At 46.8% G+C, this 12500-nt stretch overlaps 1 protein-coding gene across 5 annotated transcripts in view; it reads right to left on the bottom strand.

The window, feature by feature from the left end:
- The window catches only part of cep170aa (centrosomal protein 170Aa), a 79335-nt gene that overhangs the window by 30364 nt on the left and 36471 nt on the right, over positions 1-12500 (bottom strand). For 4 of the 5 annotated variants that reach the window (XM_076286243.1, XM_076286245.1, XM_076286244.1 and 1 more), the window contains exon 8: positions 4668-5186. In XM_076286243.1, the coding sequence (XP_076142358.1) occupies positions 4668-5186 (519 nt within the window). Of the gene's footprint in view, positions 1-4667; positions 5187-7268; positions 7372-12500 lie in introns of those variants that run through there. The other variant, XM_076286247.1, reaches the window with a different exon arrangement.

Below are 12500 nucleotides of genomic sequence, written 5' to 3'. Positions count from 1 at the left end.
GAGAGGAGAGGAGAGATGAGAGAGGGGACAGATGAGAGGAGAGAGGAGCGCAAGGCAGGCAGGCAGGCAGGCAGGCACGGCACGGCACGGCACGGTAAAGCAGGCAGCCTACTCAGCAGCAAAGCAGATCAGCCAGGACAAACAACAGCCCAGTAAAGTAAGATCCAACGGCTTCGGACAGGACAGCCCAAGACTGACCAGCGCTCTCCACAGCTCCGGGAAGACTGAGTGAGTATGAGTGTGTGTGCATGTGAGTGTGTGTGTGGAGGAGGAGAGAGGGATGGGGGGAACGGAGAGGAGAGGAGAGTCAGAGGAGTGTGTGTGAGTCAGGAGGGAAGGGGGAGGGCTTGCAGACATGGGGGCAATGGAGATTCACAGGCAGCTCAGAAAAACTCTCACAGGCCAAGCTGACAGCACCCGAGCACGCACGCACACACACACACACACACACACCATACACACACACACACACACACACACACACACACACACACTATTTCTGTACTACACACTAAGCTTTCATGCCACTATCACATACAAAGGCGCCCTTCAGCAACAGCACAACACAAGCTTTCAATGGATAGCACTGACCTCTAAACGCAAACACACACCACTCACAAAACAGCACACACACACACACAAACACACATGCACACACGCACGTCAGCCCCTTGAGTCATTAACCAGATCATACACAGTGCAGTGCAGTAGGTGACACACCCCCTTGTCTGACAAAATGTATACACACACACACACACACTTATAAACACACAATTTGTACTACAGTATTAAATCAACATTCGTCCACTTTTAAATGTGTCATTCATAAACATAAACTTGCTTTTTTGTTTTTTTCTCCTTTCTGTTCACGTGGGTGCACTAAACACACTCCCTCTGTCTTATTCTGGATCACAAACACACACACAACTACACACACACACACACACACACACACACACACACACACACAACTGCACACACGCACACACACTCACACACACACACAGATATGAGGCAAAAGGGTCAATCTCTATCTAGTGTCACACTACTTCACACTATTTCTGACACACATCTGCCTCTCAGTTGGCGCTCTTTGTCTTCCCAATAACACTGCGTGCCGTGAAGAGTGCTATATCCAGGAGTACCAGCACAAAGCAAACCACCGGCTATCCGACTGAGAGGCACAGGTACTACGATTTCCACAAAACTTTGTCACACGGGTTTGTACACATCGGGTCACACGGGCTTGCACACAACCGCGATTGTTCGAATACAGCAGTCAAAGCCCTGGGCCTACCTGGGTGTATATTCCCACAGGACTATGTAATACGGGTCAGCAACACCTGTATACACCTGTTTTTAGGAACCTCTATCCCCTCCCTTCTCCACACCTTCACACTTTTCCTCTCTCTCTCTCTCTCTCAGGAATATCTGTGTGAGAGCTAGTAAGATTGAACGTCTCCACTGTTACTACTACTATTACTACTACTATTACACACACACACACACACACACACACACACACACACACACACACACACACACAGAGAGAGAGAGACCCACACAGCTCAAAACACACACACATCTCAAAACCTTATCTCTGCTAAAGAACCCTGTACTCACCTGATGCGTCTTGCATGCTGAATGAAACCAACAAAGCCCCCCCTCCCTAAAACGCCGCGATCCTACAAGAGAAAGTATGTTCCTGCCCCCCCTCCCTAAAACGCCGCGATCCTACAAGAGAAAGTATGTTCCTGCCCCCCCTCCCTAAAACGCCCCGATCCTACAAGAGAAAGTATGTTCCTGCCCCCCTCCCGATCCTACAAGAGAAAGTATGTTCCTGACCCCCTCCCGATCCTACAAGAGAGAGTATGTTCCTGCCCCCCCTCCCTAAAACGCCCCGATCCTACAAGAGAGAGTATGTTCCTGCCACGCCTGCCCGAGACTGGACGGACTGGAAAGTCTCGCAGCACACGACTGGCTGCAGAGTACAAAGCAAAGCCTCGTACATCACTGCCCATACCGGCCCTGTCAGAGCCCCGTCTCTCCCTCTCTCCCTCTCTCTCCCTCTCTCTGTCTCTCACTCTCTAAGCCTCTTCAATCCATCAGACTTCATAATTTAGCACCCATTCAATTAGCAAGCTGCACATAGCAGCCATATAAACACACACACAAATACACACACACACACACACACACACACACACACACACACAGCCATATACATATACACATACACATACAGTCACTGAGCAGCAGGGTAAGAGAGAGTGTATGTGTGTGTGTGTGGTGTATGTGTGTGTGTGTGTGTGAGAGAGAGAGAGATAAAGGGGAGGGAAGTGGCAGGTGGAACCAGAAGAGAAAGGGAGCAGTATGAAGTGAAGAGAGAGGATACTCGACACACACACACACACACACACACACACACACACAAACCTCAATGTCAGCAGATCCAGCAACCCTCATTTCCCTCGGTTCTGATTCCACTGTTGTTTGCACATGCACACCGCTGCATCAGTCTCTAGTGATGGTGCATGGGAGAGCATTCTCTCAAGATGGCCGGGTTGGGACACACACACACACACACACACCACACACACACACCCCCCCACACACACACAGTAAAGGACATGGCTTTCCTGGGGGCCAGGATGAGAGTGGTGAGATGGGGGAGTCTTTCACTACCAAGGCTGCTAAGCTCCGTGATTGGCTGTCAGTGGCGGCTCGTCTGAGACGAAGCCTTAAGCACCAGGCGCTAATCCCCCCACTGCCACCCTCACATGGGGAGGGGGGAGAGACAGGAGGGGGGGGGCTGTGGGCTGTACATCCACTGCTTCTGCAGATGATGGCTAGGACACACACACACACACACACACACACACACACACACACACACACACACACACACACACACACACACACACACACAAAGACACAGACACAGACACAGACACAGACACGCTAGGAAACACTCACACACACACACACTGGGGGAACGTCAGACTTGTCAGTCTTGCTGCACATTCACTGCTTCTGCAGTTGTTGGCTGAGAAAGACACTCACACACACCCTCACAGACATACACACACACACACATGACATCTGCCTATGATGGTTGGGATTAAACAGGGATGATGTCGGCATGCTAATTTGAGAGTGAAAGCCATGAAGTTTGTGTAACATTTTCAGAGAGACAAGTCCCCACACACACACACACACAATGCACAACACTTGCTGTGACCCAAACCCCACCTGAACCTGCCGTCTCCACGGGAACGGCTGAGAGTTCTGCTGAGGCGTAGTTAAATGTGAAAAGGCTTCACCTGAGCCAGTGCACGCACGCACGCACCCCCCCCCCCCCCCCTACAGGGCTCAGGGAAATCACTCTTCTCTCTCTGATCTACACACACACACACACACACACACACATGCACGCACGCACGCACACACGCACGTACCCCAACAGAGCTCAGGGAAATCACTCTGTTATCATGAGACGGCGGAAAAAGCAGCGCATATCTTAAGCACACCGATAGGAACCAGCCGGAAAGAAAAGCCAGCACAGTGCAAAGATTTGCTTTCCAACAAAAGGGATTTGCTTTAGCAGACATAAGCACACAAGTGCAGATAGGCCTGGAGCTGTAGCAGACATAAGCAAACGAGTGCAGATTGGCCTGGAGGGGAAGATGAGACACAGCAGGAGGTGATCTCCCCTGTGCTGTGTGGATAATGTACTGTGTGCATCTAGGATGTACTGAATGGTCTGGAAACTGAAGTGAATCTTCCCAATAAAGAAACCTTTTTTCTGTGTATTCTGTGTGTGTGTGTGTGTGTGTGTGTGTGTGTGTGTTCCAAGGCCACTGAATGGGTATTGATTCGTGCCTGTAATTAGCTCAGATCCAGTGGACACATCGGACCGCAGGTGCTGTTACACAGACCAACACAAGATGCCAGTTTAGCAAGGGTACCACGCTGTCTGTCCCATAGCTAATCCCTGGACATTTAGGAGACACACTGAACCATCCATCCATCCAGAGCATCCGGCAAAGCCAGCAAGGGGCAGTAAGGGACATTAGCGAAACCATGACCAATCAAAACCTGACCCAGCCCTGAGGTCACACGTGTACCTGGACTGGACACCTGTCCCTTGACACCTGTCCCTATGCCTTGAGTGTGCCACCGCTCTAGTCTTATTAAGCCGGTGAGAAAACTCCCAGGTCTACGAAGGCGGTAGGGAGGAGGATGAGGAGGAGGATGAGGAGGAGGAGGAGGTGGAAGAGGAGGAAGAGGAGGAAGCGAAGGGAGAGGAGCAGGTAGGGTTTTTCCTGCATTCACGGGCGGCCACCGTGTTAAGAGTCTCTCATGCTTTCGTTTTGTGCATCTCCCTGCTGTGGTTTAGGATGCAAAACTGAAAGAGCTGAAAAGTGTTTGTTTTGTTTTGCTTCATGCATGAGATGAGTCCAAGTGGATGTGCTGCTACTGTCATACCCAAACCTGCAGTCGCAGCCCTCTGGCATGCACAAACTCCCTGCTTGGGACAGAGCCAGGAAAAACCCCGAAGAGGAGGAGAAGGAAAAGAGGAGGAGGAAGAGGAGGTGGAAGAGGAGGAAGGCGCACATAAGCGAGGGGTGGGGGGGTGGAGGAGCCAGTGGGTCGGCCGGCCTCACCTTTCAGCCTCCGGAAGTGGACCGGCACGTCGCTGTTGATGGTCTTGTTGTCGTCCTCGGCCGACTCCCTCCGCACGAGAGGCGGGTCGTTCTGGGCCAGCCAATCGGCCACCTTGGTCTCGGACGCCATCATGGCCGCCTGCAGCGTGCTCAGGTCCTTGGCGGTCGGCCCAGACTTCTTGGCGCGACCACTGGCGCTGCCGCCGCCGGAGAGCTTGGCGACCACGTGGTCCTTGATGGTCACCTTCCCCGGCGAGGCGGCGTCGAACTCGATGGTGAAGGACGCGTGGCCCTGAGAGGAGCCGGCCGTGGCGGCGGTGTTGGTGGCGGACGCGGCCGAGTCCTCGGTGTCTTTGGTGGGGACCTCGTGGATGCTGCTGCTGCCGTTGTTGTTGTTGTTGGCCATCACACTGCCCTCCTTGCTGGCGAGCTCTAAGTAGCCGCCGGGGTCGGTCCCGAGGGAAGCCAGGCCATTCTCCTTGGCCCTCTCCTTCTCACCCTTCTTGCCTTCCCTGCTCTCTGAGGACACACAGGAGAACACTGGAGAGGTTAGCCTCGAGAGGTCAAGAAGTCAAAGGTCAACGGCTCTGAGTGGGTTGGTGCGTGTATCAGCGGACTTCCCCTCTCTGATTTGGGCAGTTTTGTGTTTGAAACCGTGTCAGTTGAGCTCAGGGGGAAGATAAAAAGGAAAGATCACACACACACGCGCGCGCACACACACACGCACACACACACACATGCGCACACACACACGCGCGCACACACACATAAACTGACCTTCTGAAAGAGCTTCAAAGGAAAGAGTGGTCACAAAGCCAACTGTGTCTGTTGACATGAACTAATGAGCTGGCCAGTCAAATCCCTTTGGAGGCCGGAGCGACACTAATAATATAATTGAATTAGACCATAATAGCCTGACTGAGAAGAGCTGCGAGTCCTCAAGAACTGATGGTGGGTTTGGGTAAGAGAAAAGAAAAACTGACCATCTGTCTTGCACTGGTAGTGCACTCTTGTTTGGGGACTCATGAAAACTAACCCAAACGTGGACCAGTGCATCTCGACAACATGCGCATGAATAAAACATTGACAATTGAGAGTGAGAGCATGTCGCTGCTGTCGGGTGGAAGCCTCCTAACTCCATATTTCTTTCTTTTTTTTTGTTTTGTTTTGCAATGTTGAAATATGTTCACAATACACATTTTTTTTTACATTTCCTGAAAACATACAAGGTTTCCACCCGACAGCAGCGATAAGCGATGACTTCTCAGAAACAGGTGGCGCTGTTGATATGAGCTTCAGATGATGATTAATGAGACGTTCGCTTGGACACGCTGCTCCCAAAACTCTCGGCAAAGCACATTAGCTTCATGGTGGTCTGAGTTTTACCAAAAAGGGATATTAGATAGGACATTTCACTTCAAAGACCAAGTTTAACTTCAAAGGCCTGAAGAAAAAGATTAACATTTACTGGATGAACAGAGATAAATAAACAACCACAGAAAGATCCATCTGACTCAATGACCTGCCAGACTGAAGTTAAACTGACCATTACCACATATCCTTGTCTTCTAAAAGAAAAGAGAAGAGACTATGATGCAGACCCCTCGTTCACTTGGACCTGTATTTAATAAAGAGCTGTATTTAAAGCAACACCAAAGAGTTTTTTGTACCTTAAAATAATGTTTCCAAAATCGGTTCTGCGGTTTATCAACTCGTAACAGGGTGAACGGCACTTTCTGCATTCGCTTCACGGCCCTCAATCGGCTATAACCGCACTATGTAAGTTTGCCGGATCGGGTAGCGGATCTGTAGTTCGATGGAATGAGACCTGAGAAACTACAAATTTGACTCGCATCTGATGTCGCAATACATCGTACTTTCATAAAATCATGCAACATATTCTACCTTCTCTGTGGACATTGTCATTTGCAAAGCCGGTGCTGGATAAACAAATAGTGCGTGCGACAGAGCAAAAGTTCTTTGGTGTTGCTTTAAAAAAGAGCAGTATTTAATAAAGAGCTGTATTTAATAAAGAGCTTACTCAAATAATCTCTGTAATATGGAGGTTGTGACAAATCACATTTCGACTTCCTTTTTTTTCTGTGAATACTGGATCGCTTCCCTTTCAGGCACATCATGTGATATCTGGTGTAGAAAAGCAAAGCGGACTCTCCTGACCCATTAGGAACGTGGCCATTACTACCAGAACACAAAAGACACAAGCTCGCTGCACACACCTGAAACTTTAGCAACAGCGGCCAAAGCCATGGACATGAGCGACACTTGAGAACATGCAGAGAAAATAAAAACAGAAAAGTGGCATCTCTCCTCTAGCCTGCAACAAACTCTCTCTCTCTCTCTCTCTCTCTCTCTCTCTCTCTCTTTATCACACATACACACGCACACACACACACACACACACACACACACAAACAAACAAACCCACAGAAGATCATGGGTATCTTGAGCAAAAGACCAAAACAAACTCCCTGACCAGGTAACACACAAGCACATGATGCTAATCTGCTAATCGATAGCAACAGGCTCCCTCTCCGAACCACCACTAAACACTCAGTCCCCGAGTGAACACTTTACACTGACCTCAGAACCTCAGAGTGTGTCCAGGAACAGAACAACAGACTGGACACAGATCCACATGACAGGAGCAAAGTCAGACTCACTGAGAAGGCTTAAGTGACGGAACCTTCTACTTTCAGACAGAGGTCGGTGGCAGAAGTGAAACCCTATAGCCTTGCGTTGACAATGCCCTGCGGAAGCTTGTGCTGTGTGTGTGTGTGTGTGTGTGTGTGTGTGTGTGTGTGTTGGGGGGGGGGGGGGGGGGGACTACAGCGGAGCCTATTCAAAGCACGTCTGTGGAGATCATGGTGCCTCTCCATTCTCCCCTTCCCATGTGAGCAGCTAGTTAGCATATTTAGCATAGCCTGAGGGACCCACACTGCTAGATTACAAACTACAAAAAAGGAGAAAAAAAACCGACATATCCCCAAACAGTTAGTATGGTGGGGACTAGGAGGGGATCTACGGAGAGCTAGGATATGATAGATGTTGTGGTAGGATAGATGTTTGTGTTATTCTGATGGATGTTTTTTGGCCACTAGGCTACAAGATCAAAAGTGTTGGAGGAAATAATGTGGGATTAATTTAAATGTCCCTGAATTAGCTTCCTCTCTCTCTCTCTCTCTCATTTAGTCTTTGTCCTCGTTGTCAGAGCAGGAATGCTAGGCCTTGTCAGACAATGCCATTCAGTGTCCTGAAACCCCCCCCCCACCCCCGAAAGATAAATGCACATAGCGGGGGTGGGGGTAGGGGTGATGGTGGGGGGTGATCTGGTGGACGTGGCGTGTTACTTTAAAACAGAGAGTGAGCTGTTTTCGGTGAATTGAATTAAGAGGCACTCCAGGGTAGGGATGCTTTCAGGTTCCATTTTTCCCCCAGTAAAGGCACGGGTGGCTGTTTTTATTGCTCTCTCCTCTTCCCTCGGGTGACACACTGGATGCTTGTCAAAGGAGAGAAACAGCTCTTAATGTTGCTGCTGACGGCCATTTTTGTTATTTTTTTGTTTGCGGTGTTCTGTGTACGGCTGTGAAGAACTCAGGACTTCAGCTTTGTATGAGCTGAGGTTATGTCCTTAGACAGAGGGAGTTTTCAGCCATGGGGCTGTGTGTTTGTGTGTGTGTGTGTGTGTGTGTGTGTGTGTGTGTGTGTGTGTGTATGTGTGTGTGTGTATGCGTATGTGTCTGGTGTGTGTGTGTGTGTGTGTGTTTGTGTGTGTGTATGCGTGTGTGTGTGTGTGTGTGTGTGTGTGTGTGTGTGTGTGTGTGTGTGTGTGTGTGTCTGTGGTGTGTGTGTGTGTTTATGCATATGTGTCTGGTGTGTGTGTGTGTGTGTGTGCATGCGTATGTGTCTGGTGTGTGTGTGTGTGTGTGTGTGTGTGTGTGTGTGTGTGTGTGTGTGTGTGTGTGTGTATGCGTATGTGTCTGGTGTGTGTGTGTGTGTGTGTGTGTGTGTGTGTGTGTGCATGCGTATGTGTCTGGTGTGTGTGTGTGTGTGTGTGCGCGTGTGTGCGTGAGCGTGTGTGTGTGTGTGTGTGTGTATGTGTTACGCAACCCTTTTCGTTTTCTGTGAGGGGACGGACTGCCTGTCACGACAGATGACAACCACCCTGCCACTACCAGCCCTCACTTCACACTCTGTGTCACGCTCACACACACACACACACACACACACAGAATAAAAGAATATACAGTGCCACTGCCCTCTGCTGTCACAGAAGCATCATCAACACTGACACCCAATACTGACTGTGCGGGGCACCAGAGATACCAGATCAAATAATAGATAAATAAAGGAAACCAATAATGTCCCCTTGGAACGCTTTTATAGAACAGGCATCAAGGTCCGTAAACAATGACCTCAGTGGACCTTTTGGGTCCTGTCCTCTGAGCTAACAGAGCCGCACCACACTACAGAATAGGTTTATGCGGTTACACTTATTCCAGTGATAATGCACAAAAAACAAAGTCACCCTCATAAATACACAACTGGGCTTTGAAATTTGGGTATTTGTGATGCCTTCCATCTTACCCAGTCATCTTGTGAACAGCATCTTAGACTCTCTTTAGGGTTTTAAGCTTGTAATCATAAGAAAACAACACACTGATCTGCTAATAAGATTGAAAGCTGTCACTACAAAGAGGTCAAATTTGACTAAACTGAAGTTGAAAGTTTTACTTTAAAACCCCTTCCGTAATCTTTTCCCTTGTAGTATTTTCTTCTTCAAACAGCCTTGGCTCAGTGGGACTGTTTTACTTCCTGAGGTCAGAGGTCAGCCTCTGTGCTGTGCTGTGCTGTGCTGTGTGCGTCCTGCGGCTCCAGACCCGCTGCTCTAATCTCTAATCCCATTACTCCAGCCCCACACAAGTTAATGGGATCGCCAAGAGCCCCGTCGCTAACGCCAACGCTGCCAAACAACAATCAAACGGGCCTTCCGTTTCAGACGGGATAAGCCTGAGAATGGACACTTAAGCCAATGTTTGGGCTCTGTTTGAGGCATAAGCAGCGCCCAACAGAGACCAGGGAAGAGAGGACATCTCCTCTGAGAAGGGCCGTGGGATTAGGATTAGGACAGTCCGCACGGAGCGAGCATATAATATACATATTACAGACACACTGGTGCTATGACATTTGTTTACTCTACATCCGAGGGAGAATGAATACAAACTGATTAAAGACAAATGGACATATGTACATGTATATCTATAGAAAATGTGCTAGATTTATAGAAAAACACGGTTTGACAGAAAACTTAAACTAGTGCTTTGCAACTATGTTTGGTAGGCTTGTATTGATGCATATCGGAAGGATTTCCTGTGCTTAATAAGTTCAACTGGGTAACCTATATTTTTGAACTCATGCTTGATGGAAATTTGGTCTACATTACAAATACATTACATTACATTACATTACATTTGGCTGACGCATTTTTAACCAAAGCGACTAACAACATGGTAAACAGTTTAAGTTTTAAAGCAATTCTCAACATTTTTAGGACAATTAAAAAACGGTAGAGTACAGTAAGAATAAGTGCATCAGTGAGTGCTGTTTTTAACAGTTACGTGTCAGTTCAAGACGGCTGGTAAGCAGACATGGGGGACTCGAGTCACATGATTTGAGATCATTTTTTAAGACTTGAGACATGCTTAATCAACATGTATAAAAGACTCGACTTGACTTTGACTTGCTATTCATGACTTGAGACTTGACTTAGACTTGAGACAAATGACTTGAAATGACTTGACTTTTTATTTTTTTCATATATTTTAAGGAGTTAACTTTACGATTTTAGAAAATCTGCTTAGGTGCTGTTGCATGCGTTACGCGAGCGCACCTGTCATTGTACCAAGTGATGCGACGCGACAGACCAACAGCAAGTGCCAGATCAAATGAGACAGACTGAGGTAGGCTAACTTGCAAATATGGAAGGCTCTACGTTTATACCAAAACATAATAATGTTTGGCTTCACAGATGATGTATCTGACAAGTCAAAGGAGAAATGAACAGCAGTCTGCAAGTGTCCAAAATATAACCACCACCACGTTGATTTTCATCCGAAGTTAGTCGTGTTAGAAAACTAACGTCACATTTGAGGCATGTTAAAAGTTGGCTTTGAATCTATTATGCTTTTTAGTTAATGCCATATTAGGTTAAAATGTGTGAAATGGCAAAGTGAAACATTTTCTTATCTACGTTTAATCTTGATATATAGCGAAAATGTTGCCAATATAACCTAAAGTAAGCGCCTCTCTTTCTCCCTCTCTCTTAAACACGTCCCTGTTCCATACAGCCTAGTAGTAGGCTAACAACAGTAAGTAGGCCTAGCTAACTGCCAGCAATCAGCATAGAAAAGTAGCTTATTTCACATGTTAGGCTTATGTATATGATATAGCATTGACGGTCCTAAATCCTCCTAAAAACTGTCGCGCTTGTCAAAGTTTGGCAGTGACGTCGGCAGCTGCGTTTGATTGATTAGTTCACTTTTTCAACATTATTGGTTCCCTGGAGATGTGACAGGTCAGGACAGGTGTAACTTGAACTGTTTGAATATATTTTCATGATTTGATGTAGCTAGGCCACCTAATATTTAAGGCATATTCAAACAATAATAGGCTATTTTATAATAGGTCTACTTGAAATACATTTATTTTTATTCGTATACATTTCATCTTATTCTATAAACCGTTCAGATGTAGGCTATGTGGCTTGAATGAATGCAATGTCTATTTGTTTGTTACAAATAAAACTCTAGCAGTCTAGCTTATTGTAGCTTATTTTAAAATCAAAACATGGGTAAATCATCATGAATTTCAATGATTTAGCTATGACTTGACTTGCTTGACCCAAGCTATGACTTGACTTGACTTGCTTGACTGTCACAAAAAATGACTTGGACTTGCTTGAGACTTGAAGGTTAAGACTTGAGACTTGCTTGTGACTTGAAGGTTAAGACTTGAGACTTGCTTGTGACTTGAAAGTTAAGACTTGAGACTTGCTTGTGACTTGCACGCGTGTGACTTACTTCCACCTCTGGTGGTAAGTGCTAGGCTCAGCAAGACTTGTTGTAAGTGGTGCTATGAGAGGAGATGTTCTCTAAAGAGCTGGGTCTTCAGGAGTTTTTTGAAAATGGAAAGGGATGTCCCTGATACTCTCCGTTTCCATTAAAAATATGACAAGTATTCCCTATTTTTGACATTCATTTGCATTACAGAATGCCCTAGTGTAAACCAGTTTTCTGCCCATAGTAAAGCATTCTTAATGAATCTGTTGAAGTGGTGTAGTTTTAAAAATGAAATGTCAATTTGAGGATGAAAAGGACTCAAAATGTGCCAAGAATACTAACTAGTTTGCAAAATAGCCACCATACTGTGTGTCTATGTCAAGCTGTGAGCCTGTTAGCTGTTAACTTCCTACTTTTCACTTTCCAGCCTTCCTAACATTTGTCCTGAGAATAATAGCACGCTCCTTTTGCTCCACAAGGTTTGGTTGTGAGCTATTGGGAGATTTCCTCCAATACAATATACGTACATCATAGAGAAGAAAGTCCAGAATTTGACACAAATGTGTTTTGAATATGAAGTTTCAACAAATCTGAATATGCTCTTAGGGTCATCTATCATGTGAACCATAACAAGCAGTTTAACACACATATATGCATGCCTGTTAGATATGACCCAGGTAATTCTGACCATATGAAAGCTTTTTGCCAATTCAGCAATTCAGCAAAAAAAATAGCCAATTCAGACTCTTGATGCAGC

Source organism: Alosa pseudoharengus, unplaced genomic scaffold (assembly GCF_046254945.1).
Source record: "Alosa pseudoharengus isolate Yale_2024_CS ecotype anadromous, Long Island Sound unplaced genomic scaffold, YU_APseudo_1.1 YU_APseudo_1.1_scf_15, whole genome shotgun sequence".
In the NCBI taxonomy this organism is placed as follows: Eukaryota; Metazoa; Chordata; class Actinopteri; order Clupeiformes; family Clupeidae; genus Alosa; species Alosa pseudoharengus.
The sequence above is the reverse complement of the archived record's forward strand: the minus strand, read 5'-3'. Positions and strand labels throughout refer to the sequence as shown.